The sequence below is a fragment of the Leishmania donovani genome, chromosome 27 (genome assembly GCF_000227135.1).
Source record: "Leishmania donovani BPK282A1 complete genome, chromosome 27".
Classification (NCBI taxonomy): domain Eukaryota; phylum Euglenozoa; class Kinetoplastea; order Trypanosomatida; family Trypanosomatidae; genus Leishmania; species Leishmania donovani.
In genome coordinates this window covers 103,526-126,523 of record NC_018254.1, presented here as the reverse complement: position 1 = coordinate 126,523, position 22,998 = coordinate 103,526, and the positions used below count along the sequence as shown (strand labels likewise).

General features: G+C 62.1%; 6 protein-coding genes and 1 pseudogene across 7 annotated transcripts, besides 1 other annotated feature; all 7 read right to left on the bottom strand.

Annotated features, from left to right (window-relative positions):
• Positions 1-679: 679 nt before the first annotated feature.
• LDBPK_270450 (hypothetical protein, conserved) lies at positions 680-2,350 on the bottom strand (the record flags this gene model as incomplete). Its single annotated transcript, XM_003861854.1, has 1 exon — positions 680-2,350. The coding sequence occupies one exon, from the start codon at positions 2,348-2,350 to the stop codon at positions 680-682; it is 1,671 nt and encodes a 556-aa protein (XP_003861902.1).
• A 1,428-nt stretch (positions 2,351-3,778) lies between these two features.
• Positions 3,779-5,611, bottom strand: LDBPK_270440 (hypothetical protein, conserved; the record flags this gene model as incomplete). The annotated part of the gene is made up of 1 exon (XM_003861853.1): positions 3,779-5,611. One exon carries the CDS (start codon positions 5,609-5,611, stop codon positions 3,779-3,781), a length of 1,833 nt encoding a protein of 610 aa, XP_003861901.1.
• A 2,041-nt stretch (positions 5,612-7,652) lies between these two features.
• On the bottom strand, positions 7,653-8,642 carry LDBPK_270430 (ribokinase, putative; the record flags this gene model as incomplete). The annotated part of the gene is made up of 1 exon (XM_003861852.1): positions 7,653-8,642. One exon carries the CDS (start codon positions 8,640-8,642, stop codon positions 7,653-7,655), a length of 990 nt encoding a protein of 329 aa, XP_003861900.1.
• A 1,273-nt stretch (positions 8,643-9,915) lies between these two features.
• Positions 9,916-11,052, bottom strand: LDBPK_270420 (heat shock protein DNAJ, putative; the record flags this gene model as incomplete). The annotated part of the gene is made up of 1 exon (XM_003861851.1): positions 9,916-11,052. One exon carries the CDS (start codon positions 11,050-11,052, stop codon positions 9,916-9,918), a length of 1,137 nt encoding a protein of 378 aa, XP_003861899.1.
• Positions 11,053-12,241: 1,189 nt separating this feature from the next.
• On the bottom strand, positions 12,242-12,664 carry LDBPK_270410 (hypothetical protein, conserved; the record flags this gene model as incomplete). The annotated part of the gene is made up of 1 exon (XM_003861850.1): positions 12,242-12,664. The coding sequence occupies one exon, from the start codon at positions 12,662-12,664 to the stop codon at positions 12,242-12,244; it is 423 nt and encodes a 140-aa protein (XP_003861898.1).
• A 965-nt stretch (positions 12,665-13,629) lies between these two features.
• LDBPK_270400 lies at positions 13,630-15,948 on the bottom strand (annotated as a pseudogene; the record flags this gene model as incomplete). The annotated part of the gene is made up of 1 exon: positions 13,630-15,948.
• Positions 13,630-15,948: a sequence feature (contains an internal stop codon; hypothetical protein, conserved).
• Positions 15,949-17,388: 1,440 nt separating this feature from the next.
• Positions 17,389-22,047, bottom strand: LDBPK_270390 (nucleoporin, putative; the record flags this gene model as incomplete). The annotated part of the gene is made up of 1 exon (XM_003861848.1): positions 17,389-22,047. The coding sequence occupies one exon, from the start codon at positions 22,045-22,047 to the stop codon at positions 17,389-17,391; it is 4,659 nt and encodes a 1,552-aa protein (XP_003861896.1).
• Positions 22,048-22,998: the final 951 nt, after the last annotated feature.

Here is a 22,998-nt window from a genome sequence, read left to right as displayed (position 1 = left end):
GGGGGGCGGCGGGGGGGGGGGGGTCTGTGCGATGCATGGCCACACTGATGTGTCGGCGGTGGGGCCCTGGGTGGCGTTGCGTCGGGGTGGCCCGCGACAGCGAACACGCTTGTGCCGTCCATGTGGTAGGCAGGGTGTCGGCGTGGCTGGAACGCATTGCACCCGGCCCCGACTGCCGTTGCTGGTGCGGGGGGAGGGGGGGGCCTGTGTGCCACCCCTACGGGGATGCACAGCAGGTGGGCGCCGGCGTGACGGGTGCGGGTGTGCGGCGACCTGCAGAGCGCGGCGGTGGTGTGGAGTATGAGGCGGGGGCCGTGCTCGGATGGCTGAGCCGGCGCGTTGCTGTAGGGCGTGTGTGTGCAGGGCTGCTTGGCACCACGCGATGTGCCCGTGACAGGGCCCGGCATAGCGTGGAGTGCAGCTAAGCTCCGATGCACCGTGACAGAGAATGGACAGCATGAAAGGAATCAATTCTGTGAGTACGCGGTGTTCTGTGATGCACGCGTGTCCTTTACCCGATGCTTCCGACGCGTGCCGGCCTGCGTGCCTATGCCTGCACAGGCGTGAAAGTCTCAGGAAGGAAAGCAGCCACGGCGGCAGAGCTGGGCACCTCCTAGCACCCATCAGCGTCACCACCACCTCTGGGCACTAGCCCGTCCACCGCGATTTCGGCATCACCTCAGTTGCGCAACTGGTACTTTCGCCCCTTGAACTCTGCATGCTCCTTGAGTGCCACCTTGAGAACGGCCTCGTAATTGGCCGCGTCCCTGTACTCTCGCATCGCCGGGTGGTGCTGTATCTCCGCCCGCGTGAGAGGGCTCACGGCCAGCGCCGAGATGAGGGCTCGGTGGAAGGCGGCTATTGCTGCATCGCCAGTTATCCTCAACGGTGCTCTCTGCGGCGGCTGCGACGACGACGGAAGGCTCACGAAGTCGTTGGCAGCGCCACTGATGCCGCGCGACGGTGCCTCGTGGAGGCCTTGCCGGAGCTGCGCATCGGTGCGATCCGTGACGAGACGGTCGCGCTCATGCTGCAGGGAACGAAAATATGGCACATCACCGGCAAAACCGCTTGATACGCGGCTGCCGTGCACCACCACGAATGGGTTGAAGGTGGACGTCACGTGAACCACCTGTAGGTCAGCGGTGATGCTGCGAGCCTCGCTCACCGTGCAGCATTCTGCAAGGGGCACATCGCAAAGCGCAGGGGTCAGGAAATGCTGTCGGACGAGCGTGTCAAGCTTCGCTGGAGTGAGTCCGGTGGGAGGCAGCACCACCACGCGCACCATACCCTCCTCCACACACTCACGCCAAGAGCGGGCGGGGCAGTGGGCTGAAAAGGCGGCCTGCTCCGCCGCCGCGAAACTGTCAAGCTTGCGAAAGCGAGGGCTGAGCAGGATATGCAGTTCCAGTCTCTGTAGCACGCTCGCGTGAACCCCCGTGCGTAGCTGTACGCTGGAACCGCTTGTCAAAGCCGCGTGCACGTCGCGCGCCACGCACGCCTCCGAAGCCCCCCACCCCCGACAAGCCTCCTCTACATCCGCGAAGAGCGAGTGGTACTCGGCCCATTGTCGATGCTTCTCGAGCAGACATCGCCACTGCTGCCTTGCCGCAGATGCGGTCGAGGCGGAATCGGCAGCAGCCGGAGAGCTCCGCGGCTGCGACAGCAGCTCGACGAGCCGCGTCAGCGGCGTGGTGGCAAGCTGAAGCTGCAGGATGTCCGAGACGGTGTGCGATGCCTGCTTTACCTCGGCAATCCAAGCGACAGAGTCAACGGGCTCCTCGTCGACGCGCAAGAGCACCGACGGCATCGTCGCCGCCCACGCGTCACGGCTGCGCTTCCGCACTTGCTGCACGTCGTACAGGATCGCCTGGCCTTCCATCCTCGTCTCTTTGAGGGGGTGCAGACCAGGGAGCGTGGCCTCGCGTCGAAGGATGCCGTTCGCAACGGCGACGTCGCGCGCTCTCTTCAGCGCCGTTGCGTTGTCGCCTTCCTCGCAGAGAATCAGCTGGCGCACCACGTTGACGACTTTACTGAGAGACTCGTACGCCGGCCATAAGATATGGTCCGCGTACCGCACAAAGCGCTGAACGCGCGAGTCGGCCCACAGCACGCCTCGTGCCCAGCGTAGCTCACTCAGGTGCTTTTCATGCGCGTGCCGCACCACATCATCCGGGTCCGCGATGTCCTCGACCTTGGCAAGTCGCTCCTCTTCACTGTAGACGTGCAAGAAGCAGCGGTTGCGACTGCCGCGCTCCACGATGATCTCCGCCGCTCCACTCACCACTTCGTCACGGAGTTCCTCAGGGAGGAGAAGCGGTACCTGCGTGCAGGGGGGGGAGAAGGACATGAGGAAAACACGCGCGCGTTGTGATTCCGTGCGCTCGCTTCTTCACCTCTTCCGGCCTCCGGCGGTGCGCAGAGGCAGGATGAGAATGGTGCAGCCACTTTGACGCACACGCTCCCGGCAAGGCTTTGTTGCACGCGCGCGTACACGCAGACGCGACAAACGACTTTTCCTCGAGCGTCAGCGACCGGTGTGTCTCCCAATGACGTGCTGCTCGCTGCCAAAAAAAAAAAAACCGGCAACGCCGCTTCTACGTTCGTGTGCAATGGTGCTCTCAGGCACAGATTCGATGTTGCCCGCTGCCGTGCAGTGAGACGGGTCTCGTGAGGTTCCTTGTGTGCGTGTAACCTTATTTTGGCCGTGCAGTGTCGTCATCGATGCTGCTGCCCGGGGCGCAGAGCAGAAAACCGTTAAAGACCCGCGCCAACGCGGCAGGCGGTAAGCGAAGAGAAAAGGGTGAAGAAAAGCAGGCAGCAGTGAGGGCTGTGCAAATTCAACGCTGGGTGCGAAGAAGGCAAGGAGAGAATGGGCGCTATCAACACGACACGCGCACCGAGAAGAGGTGATGCGCGCACCTGAGGAACACGGACACACACTCGCACACGCAGACAAGAAGACGCGTGCGTGAAGATGCGGCGCAGTAGCGCAAAGACCCCAGTCTGCGGCAAGTCGAGACAGCGCGTGTGGCTAGAAAGCTAGCTTCCTCAAGCCCACAAATGGCAGTCTCCCCTGACACCGGTGCGGGTGACGAGTACAGCCGTCAAAAGAGGAGGAGGCCCACGCCGGAGCTGCAACGGTGCGGAAACCAACCGTCTAGCCCACCCCTCCCCTCCTCTCTCGCGCCCAGTAGACTGCGAGAACTACACAATGCGTTTGCTTGTTTGTTTGCTTTCGTGTTGCTTGCAGCGCACATGAGCTCGTCCAGACACACACACACACATACCGACGCACCGCACGTCGCGAAATCTAAAGCGTCCCGCCACTGTTGCACTGTCGTGAGCGTGCGTGCGTCCTTGCTGGCTTACAGCCACACAACGCACACCACAGCGGAGCAGCGCGTGGAGGCGACTGAGCATCTATCTTTCAAGAGGAAAATAAGAAACAACAAACGAGAAAGGGCTTTCACTGGTTCGCAGGACAAAACAACTCCGCGTCCGCATCACGCAAGGGCTCCCCTATACAGAGAGGTCCGCTGACCCGCTTGCCGCAGTGCAGGAGTGTGGTGGGGGAGGGCTGGGCGGGACGGAGGCGGGACGGAGGCGGCGAGCGATGCAGGAACTGAGATAGGAAAGACAGTCTAGGTCAAAGCAAAGAGAACCAAGCCGGCACTCGCAAGAACCAGAACAGCGAACGTCATGACGTCGTAAATGGCGCGAGACTGCTCGACATACACACACTCGCCAACATGGTTGGCACGCACTCGCTCAAGTATCAGCGGCGGCGCCCAATCGAACTAGGCAGCACCAAGTTGGGATGCCGTCCCTGTCCTCGGCCGCCGCCACCGCCGCCACGACGGGTCTCTGGCAGGCCGCCAGCCTGCATCATCATCTCATCAAACTTCGAGGGACTCGGAAAGGCAGCCTCAAAGAAGACGGCCATGGGATCATTGGGGTCCGCGCGCGGGGCGGACCCGCGGCGTCGGCGAGGCGGGACGCCGGTCGGTCCCCCTGTCGTCGCGGCTGGCGGCTGCGGCGCACGTCCTCGCCAGGCGGTGGCGTCTGTGAAAGACGACATGTCCTCTGCACCTTCGCGGGTGCTAGTAGATGCAAGACGGCCGCGGCGCTGCCGCGTGACCGGCGCGCGTGTGGCACGAGGTGGTCGCCGCACCACACGCTCAACGCTGGCGGCGTCCCTCAGCAGGTCATCACCGCTCCCCATTTCGATGTACGAGATAGACCGAGTGGGGGGCGGTCGCGTATTCTGCCGGCGAGGAAGCAAAATCGGCTGCTCGGCCTCATCCTCAAAAAGAAGTGAGTCGCCCAACTCGGGCTCTGCGCTGGCATGGCGCTTACGGGACGAGGCCGCGCGCTTCGTGGACGGCCTCTGTACATGCTTCGCCGACGACACCAGCGTCGCCTCCGTCCCCAACGCTATACTGCGGCTTTTGGCAGGGCGGCCGCGTCGTCGCTTGAGGGCCACCGCAGTCTCCTCCCCATCCTCCTCAGTGGTCGCGGTGTCGCCGTCGGCGTCGGAGTCGAGATCAGACCAGTCGATAACCATCACACTACGCTTGCTCTTGCTCTTGGCCTTCTTCGCAAGCAGCGTGGAGACGATCTTCTCTAGACGGGCGCGCTTGCGGGTGTCGTTGTCGTCACCGTCGTCGGCCTCGCCGCTCTTCGCGAGGGCGTCGGCGGAGACAATGGATATCGATCGACGACGCTGATGAGCTGAAGAGTGAACGCGACGCTGCTGCTTCGCCAGGGAGTTGCGTGCGAGCTCCTTTAGCGCTGCCTGCACCTCCGGGTCGGGGTCCTCTTCGAGCTCCCGCAAGAGGCTGGAGTTGCGCTTCGATTTTTCGGCAGGCGCGCGCTGCGGGGACGGCGTCACGGAAGTGTGGCGGCGCACCGTGGCCGTCATCAGCACCTCTTTTGCGTGCTGCAGGGCGTTGATCTTCTCCGCTGCCTCCGAGACGCGGCGCTCTGCCCTCTTCGCCCTCTCCTGCTCGGTCCTCAGCTGCTCCTGCATTCGGCGCTGCTCTGCCTCCTCCTGCTCCAACTCCGTCTTGGCTCGCAGCACATACTCCTCCACGAAGCTGTCATCGTAGAAGCTGCGATGCAGCTGCGCCTCCTTGCGCCGCGCCGCAAGGCGCTGACGGCTATTGGAGCGACCGCGCACCGGTACCGGAGAGTTCCGCGCGCGGTCTTTGCGGTCCAAGACACCACCCACGGTGGCTGCGGCAGCCTGGTACGCCGGCGCAGCGCCGCTGTCCTCCTCCTCTGCCGCCGGAAACGACGAGTTCGGCTTGAGGATGGAAACCGGCGGCGGCGAGCCGTGACGCGCTGGGGAGACGGGAGCAGAAGCGGAATATGCGGCGTTGTAGTTGGGTCGCTCCTCTCTCACGCTCTGGTCACCGGCAAAGGTGACACTGCGACGACGCGGGTAGTAGGGCAAGGGAGACATGAGCGGCGAGTCATCTCCAATCATGCCCTTGGAGCCCACACGCGAGTAGGAGCGCTGGTTCACAGGCAGAATGCCGAGCTGCCGGCGCGGCACCGGGGAGCCCTGGCGCGACGACGGGCGGAGCGAAGAGGTGACGTCCGTCATGGCTGCCCGGAATGCGAGACCAAAGGCGGCGGTGGAAGAGCGGCAAACGCGAAAGGTGAGAAGGCGCAAAGGACTGAAGCCCGACAAGAAAGGGTGAAAACACGCAAATAGACGAATGTCGACGGCGTCGATGTCTAGGGGGTGGAGAAGCAACACGAGAGAGAGAAGGGAGCCGATGGGCGTGGATATAGGAGGCAATGGGGACGCCTTGCGGGTGGCGGAGAGGGTGAAAGACGCGGTACACACGCAAACCAGCAAACACCCCAGCCAAAGGAACAACAAAACAAAAAGAAGGCAAAAAGAAAGTCGAGTCCAAGCAGCCGAGACGACGCCGGCCAGGTCTACATGCGCACAGCCTCACGGCTCGACGTGCCGCTGTGTACAAAGCAGATACGGCGCCGGTATACCCACTGTCCTCGCCCAGTCGCACAAGCGCGCCACGGCCAAGCGCCCCTCTCAAGCTTGCGTGGCGGGGGAGGTGTTGTGCGTGCGCTTTTGCTTCGATAGAGAGGAGGACGTGTCGCAGCTCTGGGTGCGTCAGGTGAGGAAGCTTCACAAACAGTGCCGCGTGGCAACCCCAAATACGTCTGTGTATGTGTGGGCTCTACACATCACCGTGTTCGGTGTGAGTGTGGATGTGTGGTAGAGGACGGGGGGTACACGAATGGTTTGGGTGTGAGCGACCGTGAGATTGGCTCACGTCGAGTGCAGGCCCATCATGTGCAGTGGGGAGGGAAAGAAGGGTGCCATGCAGATGCACAAGGAGAGATAAAGTTGAAGGAGGGGTATTATGTTCCTGTGGCTCTCCATGTAGAAGCTCCAGGGTAGGCACACGTTCTGGGGCAGGGGACCTCGTCTAATCATCACCTCTGGTCAGCTTCAAGTGCACTCCTCGCACGCCACTCATTACCTCCGCCAGTGGGCACGTTACGCTAGGCAGCTTTGCGATGATGATGGCTGTTGCTTCTTCGTTGTTGCTGCTGCTTATGGCTGGTGGGTGTATGCGCACGTATTCCCGGCTCTCATAGCCTCCCCCCCCCCCCACCCCTCCCGCCCTCTCCGCTTTCCACCGCCGTTCCAACGCCTCTGCAGCCTCCTCGCTCATCGAGCGTATCCCACTGACTGTCTTCCAGCGCGCTTGACCACGAGTGAAGTTTTTTTTTCTTCTCCCACCTGTGCGGTGCACAGCGAAGAAACGAGCAGAGAGAGAAAAAAGGATCGAGTGGCTCGAAAACGTCGACTTCATCCCGTCGACTGCATCCGCGATGGTGTAAACCGATGGCAATGCCACACCGCGCCAGACACACAAGGGCACGCGAAGAGCAAGATGGGGACACGCGTAAAGGAGCTTGTACGCGCCCCACTCCGGTGCGATGGGCATCAAGACGCAAACGCACGTACACACATACAGAGAGAGGGAGAAAAAGAGAGACAGACAACCAAGGGGGGAACGCGCATGGGTAACATTCAAACAGACGAGAGCGAGAGAGAGCGGGGAAAAGTGAAAGCATAAAACATGAAAGAAACGTTTTGTGAGGTGACATAGAAGAGCCGGTAACGGCGAAGCACACGACGGCAAGCGCCTCTCGCCATGGGAGGCAGAGAGAGGCAGGGGAAGAGAGATGTATACATACACACGTTATGCACACCGTGTGGACACACACACACGCACACACACGGAAGTCGACGCAAGAGAGGGACGAAGATGCAAGAGAGGTTCGAGAATGGCCAGAGAAGAAAGACAAGAAGGCCCTCGAGAGAGGAGCGAGGCGCACACAAACCAGCAAACACGTCCGCCGTACTTTGAAGACTTTCGGTCTACGCGCTGTTGCTCGAAAGGCAACCGCGTCACAACACCACCGCACGTCCCCCACCCCCTGTGCGCGCCTTCGCAGTTGCTTGCTCCGATGGCGTGCTCTGTTCGTAAGCGTTTAAACATATTGGCGCTCCAGTGCCCCCGGCACCATCATCACCATCGGCAGCACCCCATCGCCTTTCGCAGCGTCGGGGAGGAGGAGGCGAGCATGCCCTCTACTCACGACTACATGACACCAGCCGGCAGCTCACTTGGGTGCGGGTAGGACAGCTGGGTGCCCTTGCGCGTGACGCTGATGGCGGCGCACTCGTTGGCTCGCTTGCAGGCCTCCAGAAGGTTGCGGCCGCGGCTCATGAAATACACCATGGAGCCGACAAAGCAGTCACCGGCGCCGGTCGTGTCCACCGCCTTGACGTGCTTGCCCGTGACATGCACCGGCTCGGCACCGTTTTCAGAAAGGACAAAGCCGGCCGCACCGAGCGTGATGACGACATCACGAACACCGAGCTGCTGCAGCGCCTTGATGGCGCTAAAGGCGGACTCGGTGTCCGTCACCTTCACGCCGGTAATGAGCGTCGCCTCCACTTCGTTCGGGCAGAAGAGCGACACGTACGGGAGAAACGGCTTGATCTGCTCCACCTCAGCCGGCTTCGGGGCCGGAGCGCTGTTGAACACCGTGTACACGCCACGGCTGTGCGCCTCCTTGATCGTGTCGAGCGTGGTGGGAAGGGGTATCTCGTTCTGGCAGATAAGATACTTGAGCCCGGTATGCAGGATCCTCTCGTAGTTGTTCGTCTGCGCGCGCAGCAGCTCAGGTGTGAAATGGTTTGTGGCGTTGGGGCAAATGACGATTTCGTTGTTGGATGACTTGGTATCGACCAGGATCATCGCCAGTCCAGTCGAGCTCTTGCCGGTGCGAAACATGTACGCCGTGTCAACGCCGTTTCTCTCCAGCTCCTTGATGTAGTCACTGCCGTCGCCATCTGTCCCGACCATGCTCACCATGGCAACCTTGGCCCCCAAGCGGCCAGCCGCCACAGCTTGGTTGGCGCCCTTGCCGCCAAACCCCTTGTGAAACGACACCGAGTGCATCGTCTCGCCCACCTGCGGCATGTGGTCCACGTAGCCGACATAGTCCAGAAAGCAAGAACCAACCACCAAAATGTCTGGGGCATACTCGCCCGTATGAGATCGAACGTTCCGCGCACGGTGCATTACGGGTTTGTTCGGCTGCGATGCACAGGGCACACGGGAAAGAGCGTACAAATACGCGAGTCTGTGAGCGGTGATGGGGAGAGGAGGGCTGCGTAATGGCGAACGACTCTTCACGCGCGCGCCGGCGCGTTGGCGTGGGAGCAGCGATAGGTGAGAACAAGAAAGTGGGCGTGAGCGCTAGAAGCAGTGCATGTGTTTGACAGATTGGTGGGGCCAACGCCAGAGCGGGTGCGGCAAGCTCGTGCAGCCTGCATCGCCGTTGCCTCAGCACCAAGCGCAGAGCGGCTCCATGCGATAACTGACACGCATTCATGCGAAAGCCCGCTTGCACATGGAGAGACGGTCACTAGGGCTTGGGAAGAGAGAGAGACGCGGTATAGCAAACATCCGCACGCACACGTGCTGAAAGTCTGCCACGGCACCTCTGCACGGCGCGTATGGCGCCATAAAATATCTCAGTAGCACGGCTCGCCTTCCTCCTTGGCGGAGAAAGCACAGACACGTCAGAGTGCGTCTGCGATGCTTTCAAATGACGCTCGACTCGCGTTCTCGCTTGTGAGTGATCAATGAAACAGAGAAAACACGAGTACGAGCAACCATCGCTATCGCCCCCCCCCCCTTGCCGCCTCCGCTTCTTCCTGCTCGGCACATCGCCCTCTCCCACGTCACACACGCGCTCCTTGGCGCCATCTGCACACAATCGTCGGCTTTCTCGGCCTCTAGCTCATCGGTGCCTCCTCCACAGACGCACGCTGTGGAAAGTACGCACATAAAGAGTGGTGCGCAGAACGAAGACAGTCGCCTCGCGAGTTCCCACGCGGCGGCAAACCTTCTCGGCGCGGATGAGATGCATGGACGGGCGGGTGCAACAAAAGCGTGGTTGTGGGGGGAGGGAAGGAGGGATCACCGAAGGAGGGAACAACAACAAAACGAACGATCGGACAACTTCCCTGCAACGTCACCGCTCGCCGCAGGTGCACAGGCAGCAAAGAGTGCTGGCACGGGCACAGGAACTCACAGGCCTACAAGCATCAATCTGTCCGTGCACACACACAGACGCGTACAAACTCGCAATCATCACAAAGTCACGCGAACCCCAGATGACGTCAGGCACGCCGCGTCGCTCGAACGAGGCTCCCTGCATCGAGGCGCAGACGGCCAGGTTTCAGAAGGGCGCACTGTACTCGATCACGCACCACACAGGCAGAAGCAATTCCAACGTCAGCAAGCCTTCGACCCATTGTGTGCCCGCTTCCACCGTGCGCGGCGGCAATCAGAAGGGGCGGGCCGCGCGGCCGAGAAGGATCAACACCAGAACGGACGCAAAGAACAGCGGGTGCCGAGTAAGGAAGCCAATGCAGCAGAACAGAAGAGTGCCCAGTATCACTGTCCACGCGGCAAGGATGAGGAAGGCCACCAGCGGACTGCGGCCGTGGGAGCGGACACCGAGCATATTCTGCGTAAAGTCGTTGTCGGGTCGCTGGAACTGGGAGGAGACGTTGCCGAATCGGTAGCGGCCGTCCTTTCCGGCGTGCCGTCCACGGTAAAACTCGTCGGCGGTTTGATTAACACTCGCGTTTGGGTCGGTGCTGCTCATGCGGCGCACCGTGAAGCGCTTGCCACGAGAGTCAGTGTACGTCGTCTCCTCCATGCGGTTCCCGTGATCGTCTACAAAGACGTTCGCCGTGCTACTCTCTACGCTGAAGAAGGGTCGGAACGCCTGCTCCGAGTCCGGGAAACTGCGGCCAACATGGCCGCCCAGTCCGTTTCCTTTGATGCCTCCGAGCCGCATCTCTTCCTCCAGGTTGCGGAAAATTTGGTCGACACGCATGCCGCCGAAGAGCTCACGGAAGAGCTGATCGGCTTCCTCTTTGGACATCTGATGGTACTGGTAGTTGCCACGGTCCATGCCGCCCGGAAAGCCGGCAGAGTACCCGCTAGCAGCACGGCCGCTGCTGCCGCTGTTGTACGACCCACCGCCCATGCCCCTCGACATCGCTCGCTGCGCGTCGTACTCGCGGCGCTTCTCTCTGTTGCCAACGACGCTGTACGCGGCCGAGATCGACTTAAACTTCTCCTCCGCGCCCGGCTGGTGATTGCGGTCTGGGTGGTACTCGAGAGCTAACTTCTTGTACGCGGCCTTGATTTCATCCTGCGTGGCGTCCGGCCTCACCCCCAGCACCACATACAAATCCTGCTGCCCGGCGCTGTCGCTCTGCCAGCGGCGATCAGTCTGCACAAACGCGCAGGAGGACGAGAGTCGCGTGGACGGGAGCTGCCAGCGGCGTAAAAACGGCGCGGTTGCGGAGGGTGCTGTACGTGTGTTCCTCATGAAGCGCATCGAAGACCCAGCGGCGGCACGGATGGTGGCGGGATCGGCGCACATCGAGCGACCCAGCAGTCGTCGCATGATGACGGCGTGCCGTGTGGCCCTGATGGTCGGCTGCCTCTTGGCCTTCCAGCAAATCACTCCTACGTATACAAGAGTGGGGAACGGGGGGTTGGTGGCGCAGCAAAGGTCTCGCTCGGGTCTTTGAGAGATCGTGTCTGATGGACTGAAGGTGAGGCTACCAAAGAGGGCATGTGCGCAAGCACATGCGCACACTCGCACGAAATACAATTTCGCTCGTGGGCAAAAACAATATACCGCACAATAAGAGCACGGGGTGGGGGGGGGGAGGGGGTGCGGCGCACAGCCGCCACAAAAATCCCAAGAAGGCATTCAGAGCGTCACCGTTGCATCCGTTTAGCAACGGCAACCGAAAACAGCAAGTAAACAAAAAAAAAGGCATGGATGCAGGAGGAGATGCGATGGGTCAGTCACCTCGGTGCAGCGGAGACGCTCACGTCCAGGTGGAGGGCAGCGCGGCGCGATGCGGCGCGCAGTTGTGTGTGTGTGTGTGTGAGCCTTGACATGCGCCACCTCGTCAAAGCAGTGAGTGCAAAAGAAATTGCCGCCTTCTGCACTGCTCCTCAAAACAAAACAAAGAAGCGCCGCAGTCATGCACGATTTGGAGTATGTGGATGTGAGGCGGGGAGGACGAGGGTCGAAGTACCGTGGTGGAGTCAACCACTGGAGACGACAGCGACACCGCCTCATCTGTTCTACTGGCACGCAAACGTTTTCAGCGCCCGTTACAGGTAGGGAGAGAGTTCCCTTTGCCGCATGGGCAGAGGCTGGAACGGATGGTCACTGAGCCTGCGTGGCTGAGCTATTTCGTGTGTGCGTGTGCGCACGGGGTACGTTTCCCTATACGCCGCTATCTGCCTCTATCGAACTCGCCGAAAGGAAAAGGTGCCTCGCTCCTCTCGGTGCGTCGCACATGCGGCGAATGAAGTAGACAGTAAGAGGAAGGGAAAGGGCGAGCACGGCACATGCGCCACCACGATCGTGTTCCAGCATGTAACGAAGCACGGGGGCGTACAAAACACAAAGTAGGCAGCGCCGCCTCAAGCCTAAAGCGCAGCCATCGAAGCGATCGAGCGCACGGCCCTCCATGCTCAGACAGCCGCGGCCCGCAATGTGGGGTGCTCTCTTCGACTACAGTGGAGGGCTGTGGTGACGGGCGAGAGGAGGAGGGGGAGGGGGCATTCCAACGTTACATGCTCTTGCTGGCTGCGGCTATGAGCTGCTGGCAGTGCGCCTCCGTCTCGATGGCGCGCTTCTGAAGCCGATCAATGGAGTCTCTGCGGTTCGCCGCTGCGCGGATGGACGTCTCCTCGACTAGCAGGGCGAAGTTGCGCTGCTTCTCCTCAATCATCTTAATAGAGCTCTTCGCCTTCAGCTGCCACATATCGACGCCTTGTTGAAACTGCTCCACCATGCGGATGAGCTTGTCGAACTCGGACTGAATATCCCGCTGGTCCTCTGTCAGTGCGTCGCGGACGCCAGCCAACAGCAACGTCAGCTCTCGCTCCACCTCCGCATTGAGGCGTTCTGTGCTGGCGCTCAGCCTCTCCCTTTGCTGCCGCTCCACCTCACACCAGGCGGCCTCAAACTGCGCGGTGGTCGTGCTGTTCATCAACGGGTTCTTCACTTGCTACCTCAAGCAGCTCAATGCACTGTTCCTGGGGAGGCAGACGAACAGTATGGGAAGTTGGGGGTGGGGAAATTGCAGTGACACGTAGGTGCGAGTTTTCGGGCCGAATCGTGAGTTGACGCTCTATCTATTGGTGCACGGTTTGTGTGCCTGTGAGGCGGTTGGGTGGGTTGGCGGGACGACAGCAGCGGCCAGCACGGCGTACACTCAGCGGACGTGTCCGGCGTTCAGCGGAGAGACATACAGGAGAGTGGAGAAGAAACGAGTGAAGCAACGAATACATCAACGAGAGACACAAGAAGTGACACATCGTTGGCAGCAGGCGCTGGGTACATGGCTGACATGCTTGAGGCCGCACGGCCATGAAAACAATGTGTGCCCGTCTGAGAGACAGGGTCACTGGTCTGCGTTCCCAGCGGAGGGGGGCTGAGCATCACACCAACGCACACACACACACGGAGACGAATCGCCCGTACAACACAGAGGCGTCCATTGTGAGGAGAAGAGGCGATCCAAGGAGTGGCGGCCGCAGCGCTAGAAAGTTTGCTTGCTCTCTGCGTGTGCGTTTTTCTCGTGACGCGCGCGACGGCGCTATCGCAGGGTGGTGGCACTGCACCGAGCAACAAAGGCATAGAAAAAGCAAGAGACACACACAGAGCAGAGGTAGGCGAGCATAGTTTCTTGTTTGAAGGAAAAAGCACGTCGATGCATACATGCAGCATCGGCAAACAGCAAGCGGAGGGAGAATCGGGGGGGGGGGGCAGCAGCAGAGACGGATCAGACAAAGCCGCGGCATCGATCCCGAAGGATCCGATCCCGGAGACGAAAGCGTGTCCCGCCATTATGAACAGCGCCACATAGCATGTGTGCTATCGAAACGGCCCGGCGCCTCTTTGACGAGCCGCACGCTGTTCGCATGCGGAGCCAAACACTCGCTGGATTCTTCCTCACAGGGCGCCTCCCTTTTCAGTTCCGTAGTCTGCCGCTTCTCGACGGTTCAGCGGTAGCTGAGTTGTCCGAGAGAAGTGAAAGGCGTGGCGCGACGAGGACACCTGCGACACGAACAGCTGCTCACGCTCGTGTGCGGTTGTGCTACCCGCCGCAAACGCCGGCAGCCCGCTGGTTTCGCCGTCGGCCCCGTCGATCCGTTGCTCGGCGTCTTCTCGGGGTACCCTAAAGCGGCGCTCCGAGCGTACCGACTTCGACGGCGCCAATGAGTCTCTGGATATCATCAGCTCATCCGCGGAGGCGACGCTGGCTGCGTGCGTGATGGCTGCCTCCCGCACGCGGAGACTAAGCTGCCGCAGGAAGTTGTTGAGGGCAGCGTCCTGGCAGCTTGCCGGAGACTCCCTGCCTGTCGGGCCGTCGATGTGCCGCAGCGTCCATTGTGAGTACACCGCAGCAAAACTGGCGACCGACAGCTGCACCTTCTCTGCCCGCTTGTGTGCAGAGCCAGTGGCAGCTGCGGGCTTGCCGAGCAATGTGGCGCTTGTGTCAGCGTCTTTGCTGTGCGTCGACGCTGACGCGTGATTGACCCCGCCTGAGTCGTGCTCCCCCGGCGGCGTCCTGGAGAGAGAAGAGGAGCTCCAGTCGGAGCCGGCGGCGATCGAGCCGACACCGTCCACCGTCGTCGAGTGCTGTAACACAAACTCGACCAACGCCTCTACGCTGCCGTCCCCCAGGGCATACACGAGCAAGACAGGCAGCGCGAGACTTTCGAGGAGGCCGGTCACCACCACTAGAAGCCGATTCTTGAAAAAGGTCGTCGTGATGTGCTCGTAGAAAGCGTCCGCCGAATGGAACCACTCCGCCGCGTCGTAGTGGATGCTGTCAACGAGCCGCTCCAGGTCGGTGATGTACGCGTACTCGCGCTCCCGAGGGTCCACCTCTGGCGCACACGCATACAGCATCAAAGCGAGCGTGAGCCACCAAACGAGAGTGAGCCCGCCAATGGAGGAGCCGATGAGAAGAGCCGGATTCAGAAAGGATAGGATGGCAGTCACAAGCACGCACGTGCTGCAGACCCGCCGCACAAATCTAGAAACGCTGTTCGACACCCGCAGCCGATCCACCATGCGCTCGGCCACCTCCGACCCGGCACGCAGGCGACACGCGTGCAGGTGCTCCACCTCGTTGTAGAGCCGAAAGCGCCATTGCGCCTCCGTTGTCCACATGCGCTGGGAGAGGGCCCAGTAGTTGACCTTGACCTGGGCCGCGTTCTTCACGAGCACCTTGAGCGTCACGTACACGCAAAAGAAGAGAAACCCCGCCCCGTACAGCACGGCGTAGGTGACCATGGTGGAGCGGACGGCCCATACGCACTTATGCCGGGATTCGACTGTACGGAAGGCATCAAACATGGAGTCGATCAGGGTCCTGATCACGCTTGGGCTGACGTACTGGAGTGCGGTACCCCGCAACGCATCAGCCTCATGCAGCGCAATCAGGTAGTTCTCCAACTGCATAAGGCCCTGGACAGCACGTAGGGGATCCAGCGGTTCGCCAGGAGCGCCAAATTTGACGCTGCCGCTGCGGCCAACCGCCGCACAAATGGTCTCTAGAAACTCGCCCCATCCTGCGGTGCTGAGCGCGATTGCGTCGCCGCCGCACAAGCCGATGAACTCGTGCCCGGCTCGCCCATCCAGGCCACGCTGCAGGTGATAGCGCCAGCGGTGCAGCGGAGTAAGGAAGCCGGTGTCGACGCCAGCCTCGCGAGCAACCTCCTCGACCTCGTACTGCAGGTAGTACGTCTCCACGAAGCGCGCCAGCTCGTACGCGCAGGAGCCGACAGTGGAGCTGAGAAAAATGAATCCCCATAGGTGGCCCCAGAACGTGCTACGGAAGATGTACGGGGCGTGCAGCCCTCTCACCAGTGGGTGCGCAGCACACTCCGATTCCACGCAGCTGAGAGCTACCGCCCAGTCGAACCGCATCGTGAAGATGACCGCCACAATAAAGAGAACAAAGGTATTGAGAAAATCAACCGCAGAGGCAACGGTGGCGCCCCAAAAGCCCTTGTGGTACCAGTACCTGTAGAGCGTCTGTGTAAAGAGGCGCATGTCTTCTATCCTGCCGCTCCCGGGAAAGCGAAGGGTGAAGCGCGGGACGCGCAGCACCGAGGCCCGCAGCTGCCATGCCATAATGGTCAGACAAGAGAAAGAGCCTTTAGGCGAGAAGGGAATGGACGTATGGACCCACGTGGGTGAAGAAGCGCACTGAGGAGGGTGAGACGACGGCGAGGAGAGGCTCTTGCACGCGCATCACATGTCACGCACTCGCCAAGAGAGCCCACCAGCAAGCACGCATACAGCAACGGAACAAAACCGCTCACAGACAGCGGACGTCCAGGATGCTGGCGCACGCGCACACAACTGCGAGGAAAGAGCAGAGAAGCAGAGAAGGCAAAACAAATGGCAGCAGTCAAATCATATAGCGAGTGAACAACCAAGAAGAGCTTCTCACTGGTCGTAGCGAACGGCCGTTACGCAAGCAACGGGAAGCAGCACGAGTACAGCTTGTGCGGCGTTGAGAGAGCGGCGAGAAAAGGGGAGGGAAGGGGGAGGATGGACGCATCATCAGCGTGGAGAAAGATCAAGGCGAGGCAGCCATGCGTGGAGAGGCCTTCTGCCCCCTTCACACGTCAGCGGTGCAAGGAACGTAGCACACAGAAGCACAGCTACAACCGAAGAACAACAAGGATGGAGCAGCAGTGCCCTCGCACCACAGACGGTGCCCTTCACAGCAACGGCAGCGCTGCGTGCGCCCACCTGAGAAAAGCAGTAAACACTTTATGGCCTCTGGATGTATCGCCCCTCTTCAGCGTGCAGCTGGAGTGCGCTAGCCGTCCTCGACAGAGACCGGGCCAAGCCTCACATGTTTCCAGGGCACACACAAGCGTGTGATGTTGCCACCATCGACTGCCATCCATTTCGTGTGCAGAGATCCTATCGTGGAGTGGGGTCTGAGGAATTCCCGTGCGCCCTTATGAACTAGATGCGTGAAGTGGCAGTCCTTTGCGATGTCAAGCACATGCACGCGCATGCGCGCAATCACGCCGCTGAGTCGCGATGCACGCATACTGTGCTTCTGTGTTTCTCTTATAGTGTATTCACGAGACGAGTCAGGCACCGATGCGTTAGCGCGCGTGTGCCTGCATGTCGCTGCACCTCCTCCTAAAGCCACAGGCGAACCCCTACAAGCACAGAGACCAGCACAGGCACACACGCGCAGGTGCGACATAGGCGCTGCCCTCCCTCTCTGGCAAAACAAAATGAACCACTACACGGCAACGACAAAGACTGATGCGGATGGCAAAGGCACGACACGTTTTTGGCATCCCAAGACAGAGAGAATGCATGCAGCACTGCCATCACCATGACAACGGAGTCAAGTGGCAAAAGCCAACGCACGACGCGCACACACAAACACGCATACGCACACGCACCCCTTCATTACCCTACACACGTAAGAAACAGCGAGTGGCGCGCACGACTGGCCAGAGGCCATTCTCAATCAAGGTGCAGCGCTCGAGCGATGTGGCAGGAACACAGAAGAGAAAAAAATGTAAGACACGCGCCCGCTGCTCTAAGCCGTCCGATGGAGACGCTAACACACACAAACGTCCACAGATACCCACTGGCACGAGTCCGTGTGCGTGCGCTACGCCTTGTCTCAGTCGCGTCACGCCCTTGCCGGCTGCGTTACCCTTACCACGGCTCTATCGCCAGCTTTGCCAGTGCCTTCTCGAGGGCGGCGTGCGTCCTTACGCTCGGCATGTTCTCTGCGGCACTCCTCTCCTCCTCTGGAGGGACGTAAACCGGCTCCAGCCAGCCCTCGTTCACACGCATCAGGCTTACTAATCTATCGTAATCCGCCTGGGGCTCGCCCAGCTGCTTCTGAACGCTGGCACGCATGGCGTTGCGTTTGCAAAACGCGCGCACGGCGTCGAGGCGGTTGGCGGGCGACTCGATCATGTGCAGAGGAAGGAGGCCCCAGAACCACGTCTCGTCGTTGCACTCGAGTTCTGCCGTCATGCCGAGAAGCACCGACAGCTCCGCATCTCTGTAGGCTTGCTCCCTCGGTACTTGGACAGCGCGGATCGCAGCCACAATCACGAAGGCAGTGAGATAGTCGGCGCCCGAGTAGCTCGACGCGTGGGGGTGCAGGCAGGCAGCCGGGGGAGCCGAGCCGTTGGCGAATCCTTCCAAGAGCAGCAACGCAGCATCTTGGAAGGTGTTGCCGCGCCGCACAACATCTTTCCCACGGTGCGTCCGCAGCACAGCGGTGTCGACACGTTCGGCGTACGGAGGCAAAGGATTGAGCTTGCGCGACGACGGTGCGCGCAGCCGCTCGAGGAAGGCATGAATTATGTCCTCGGCCGGCGTATCCGGGACACAGCCGTAGAAAGTGAAGATGCCCAGCAGCTGTTTCCACGTGGCCGCCGTCGGGGCCGCGCGTACCTCAGCTGTCTCTTCGTCCAGGCCCGTGTACTCCTCGTCACGGATGAAGGGTTCCACCTTGCCAGAGAGGAGGCTCACGACACGCTGACGCACCTCCTCACCGTCCTTGAACCCGCTCTTCGCCATCTCGATGTAACCGCCAAACTGGTTCCCCTCCCCGCACACGCGCACCACACGCGCCAGCTCCGCGTTCGCGACCGACTGAGCGGAGGCGCGGGCCTCGCGAAGCCTGTGGCACAGCATAGCCTGCACCAGTTCCTCCGCAGGGGACAACTTCACCGCACGCGTAGCGGAGCTGTCGAGAAAGGCAGCGAGCTCCGTTTTCAGCCAGCCAGCCAGATTTCGATGGCGCAGCTGCGTAAGGTACCGCGCCTCCTCCATCGCGTTCGGGACAGCGGCGTCCGCCTCAGGCAGGGCGTAGAGGGCGGAGAGAAGGGAGAGGACGGTGCAGGTCTGCCGCGTGGAGAGCAGCTCTACGCGAGAGAGAGATGCCTTGCCAGCTGCCGAGATCACGCCTTCGATGGCATTGGACGCCACCTTCAGCTTCTCCGCCGAGAGCGTGTTGTGGCTCTTGTTGCGGTGGAGATGAATCGATGCCAGTGGACACACCGCGTCGTCTGCCACGTCGGTGTGCTGCAGAAACAGGCGAAGCAGCGCCACAGCGCACTGGGTGAGCGCTTTCTGGGACGGCTTGTGCCAGTGAAACGGAGTGGCGGCAACGGCGCAGGCACCCACCACCTCTGGCACCGCGCCACCCACCTCCGCCCCGTCGCGTAACTCCGCGTGCGACGGGAACGCAACGCTGCCGGCAGTGCTCCAGCCGGCTCGCACGCTCCTCGCTAGCATGCCGCGAATCGTCCGCTCCGAGGGCTGCAACCGCGGTGGATGGTTGACGTAGGTGCGCTGAATGATCGACTCCTGCGCGCGCACGTAGTACACGCGCGGCTCAGTCGTGCGGCGCGATGTCCCCAGCTTCACCGAGAACGGCTCGCATTTGCTCTCCACGCTCATGTCCGGCAGGGCGTACGGCAGATCGAAGTCAGCAGCCGAAGCCAGCGTCAGGCGCCGCTCTACCACTGGCCTTCGCGTCGCTGGTGGCGGCGGCACCGTGTACGTGCGCACTTCCGCATCGGCAATCGCCAGTGCGCCTCCGCTACCAGTGGCCGCCTGCGGCTGATCGGCGCTGCGTATGTCGTCTGTGTCTTCCTCCTCACTGTCGTCACTCGAGCGGTCGAGGTTGTGCGAGTGCTCATCCTCGTCGTGGATGATGGAGAGCGGGGCGGTGTCGCTCGCATCCTGCCCAAGAGCCGCACGGGACGCGCCGGCCGCGGAACTGCTGTCGTTCAGACGGTAGACGCAACACCCCTGCCGGTGACCCACGAAGTGGGCGCGCGTTTCCGCGCAGTAGCGGGCGATGCCCTCCGTGGCCTTGCCGGTAGGATCGCGCACCCGCACCTCGGCTCGCACGTTCAAACCGCTCGACAAGGGCGGGGCGTCGCCGTCAGGGTACAATGCAACGTGCCCGTCACTGCCGAGGTGCACCACCGCGGCTACGTCGACGCGCACCAGGTTCACCGGCTCCAGAAAGCGTACCTCACACGAGCCGTCGAGACGACTAATCGTGAAGCGTGAGACGCGGCGGAGCTCCTCGGGGGTGTAGGTGGCCAGCTGAGCGAGGCTGGGCTCCAGGGTATACTCAGGGTTGGTGCACCGTGGCACAGCGGCGTTGACGATCGGCGCATCCGCCGTCGCGGGCGACGGCCGCCGTGGCGAGTCGTGCGACACCCGCTTCTGCGCCCCGGCGGGCTCTCCTGCCGCGGCGCCGCCGAGCTGCACAGCAGGGACCAGCATCTCCTTCAGCGCCACTGGCGACAGGGCGCTCGAGGCGAGGGACGCTGGTACTTGCTTCATCAACGTGTTCTCGTCAGGCACCCGCATCTGCGTCACCATCCACGTGTGCATCGCCCGACGGGCTGGAGGTACAACGGGCTTCAAGTCATCCTCGATCGTCTTCGCCGTCTGCTTGGCCGCCTGAGGCCGCTCGTATGAGTCGAAGAGCAGCACGTTGCCATACGGCGTTGCGTTGTAGTCAGGAAGGGACATGAAAGCCAAGTCAGTGGGACGGCCCACATTCACGCCAGAGCCAGCGGCCGGCGCACTGGCAAGTGCTGCTGCAGCAGGTGCCTGCCCAAAGCCACCAGTGGCCGGCGGCTGCGCACCGAAGCCAGAAGCGGAGGCAGCCTGGCCGAAGCTAGTGGCGGGGGCAGCCTGCCCGAAGCCGGTAGCGGGGGCTGCTTGACCGAAGCCGCCAGCTTTTGGCTGCTGTGCGCCAAAGCCGCCCACTCCTTGTCCAAATCCGCCACCAGCGGCCTGCCCAAACCCACCTGCCGCGCCTTTCGGGGCCCCAAATCCGCCCGCGGCGGTCTGCGGCTGTTGCTGTGAGCCCCCAAAGCCGCCCCCGACATTGAAGCCGGTGGTGCCGCGGCCTGCGCCGAACCCGCCCGCGGCGGGCTGTGACTGCTGGCCGAAGGCGCCGCCTTGCGCTGCCTGGCCGAATCCACTAACAGCTGGCTGCTGAGCTCCAAAGCCACCGGTGGCCTGTCCGAAGCCGCCTGCGGCGCTGGGCTGAGCTCCGAACCCGCCGGCGGAGCCCTGCGGCTGTTGTTGCTGGGCCCCGCCAAATCCACCACCAGTGATGGTTTGGGAAGCACCGTTGCCAAAGCCGCCCTGAGCAGGTTGCCCAAAGCCCCCGGTCGTCGCCTGCTGTGCTCCGAAGCCGGCCGCCTGCTGCTGCACTTGTCCAAACCCACTGGCGGCTGGCTGCTGCGCACCGAACCCACCCTGCGCAGCCTGTCCGAAGCCGGTGGCCCCGCGGCCGGCGCCGAAGCCACCGGCGGTGGCCTGCGGCCCGCCAAAGCCTGTAGTGCCGCGTCCAGCACCGAACCCACCAGCACCAGTCTGTTGTGCAGTGCCGAAGCCACCTGGTGCAGCGGACTGGCCGAAGCCGCCGGTAGCCGCCTGTTGGCCAAAGCCACCAGGCGCCGGCTGCTGTGAGCCGAAGCCGCCCTGAGGAGCAGCGCCAAAGCCACCCGTGCCCTGTCCGCCGCCGAGCTGAGCACCAGCAGTGGTCTGGGTGCCAAATCCACCCTGCGCTTGCTGTGGTCGCCCAAAAGCATTCACGGCCGTCTGAGAAGCACCGAACCCTCCTCCCTGCGCTGTTGACTGATTAAAGCCGCCAGCTGCACCGAAGCCAACGCCGCCTCGCCCCGCACCGAAGCCGCCGGCAGCCGCCTGTCCGAAACCGCTCTGCTGCTGTGGCGGCGTTTGTCCAAATCCGCCTTGCTGCTGCGACTGCTGGCCAAATCCACCCGTCTGCTGCCCGAATCCGCCTGCCTGCTGCGGCTGCTGCCCAAAGCCCCCCATAGCAGTGGCGGGCTGCAGGCCGAAGCCACCGACCTGCTGCTGAGACTGTTGGCCAAAGCCACTCATCTGCTGCGGCGGCTGCTGGCCAAATCCACCCGCCTGCTGCCCGAATCCGGCAGCCTGTTGGGTCGCCTGCTGGCCAAATCCACCCGCCTGCTGCCCGAATCCGGCAGCCTGTTGGGTCGCCTGCTGGCCAAATCCACTAACCTGCGGTTGCTGCCCGAAGCCGGCGACTGGCTGCTGCTGAGCCTGGCCAAAGCCGCCCGCTGCTTGCGACATACCCGCCTGGCCAAATCCGCTTTGTGGTTGTGCCGGTTGGCCAAATCCACCCGTCTGCTGGCCGAAGCCGCCGACCTGCTGCGGCGGCTGTTGTCCAAAGCCTCCTGCCTGCGCCTGCTGGCCGAATGCCGCTTGCGCTGGTTGGGCCTGCTGGCCAAAGCCACCAGGTTTGTTTTGGTTGAAACCGCCACCAAACGCGTTCATTAGCACCCCGCGCACACACGCACGCACCGCTGCGATTCGACTGTCTACTGCTCTTTATGCAAAGACCTCCCACAGAGAGGTTGCCGGCACGTGCATGTTCACCGGCAGGTTTTGGAGGAGCAAGCGTGAGAAAGCCCATCGACAACGTAGGTGGCACAGAGGCCGCCATGTCCCATAATCAACACCGCGTAGACGAAACACGCACAGGCGCCGCAAACACACGATTCGAGAGAGTTGTAGACGGTGGAGAGGATGGATTTGTGGAGAAATAAAAGCGCGACAAGCAGCGGTGTGAACACCCCACCACCAGAGCATTGTATATCGAGGCAAACCCCATCTCTTCTCCAGTGCAACTAGTGAAGGTGAACCAAAAAGTAGAAGCAGAGTCACGCTGCCGAGATATCGAGAGCACCCCGTCCGCAGCAACAAGCGTAGCGCGTTCATCGCCACTCTTCCAGGTCGTCGTTCGCATCCCTTGTAAAAAAATTTGCTTTTCAGGCCGTCCATTCTCTGTCACGGTGCATCGGAGCTTAGCTGCACTCCACGCTATGCCGGGCCCTGTCACGGGCACATCGCGTGGTGCCAAGCAGCCCTGCACACACACGCCCTACAGCAACGCGCCGGCTCAGCCATCCGAGCACGGCCCCTGCCTCATACTCCACACCACCGCCGCGCTCTGCAGGTCGCCGCACACCCGCACCCGTCACGCCGGCGCCCACCTGCTGTGCATCCCCGTAGGGGTGGCACACAGGCCCCCTCCTCCCCCCGCACCAGCAACGGCAGTCGGGGCCGGGTGCAATGCGTTCCAGCCACGCCGACACCCTGCCTACCACATGGACGGCACAAGCGTGTTCGCTGTCGCGGGCCACCCCGACGCAACGCCACCCAGGGCCCCACCGCCGACACATCAGTGTGGCCATGCATCGCACAGACCCCCCCCCCCCCCCCCCC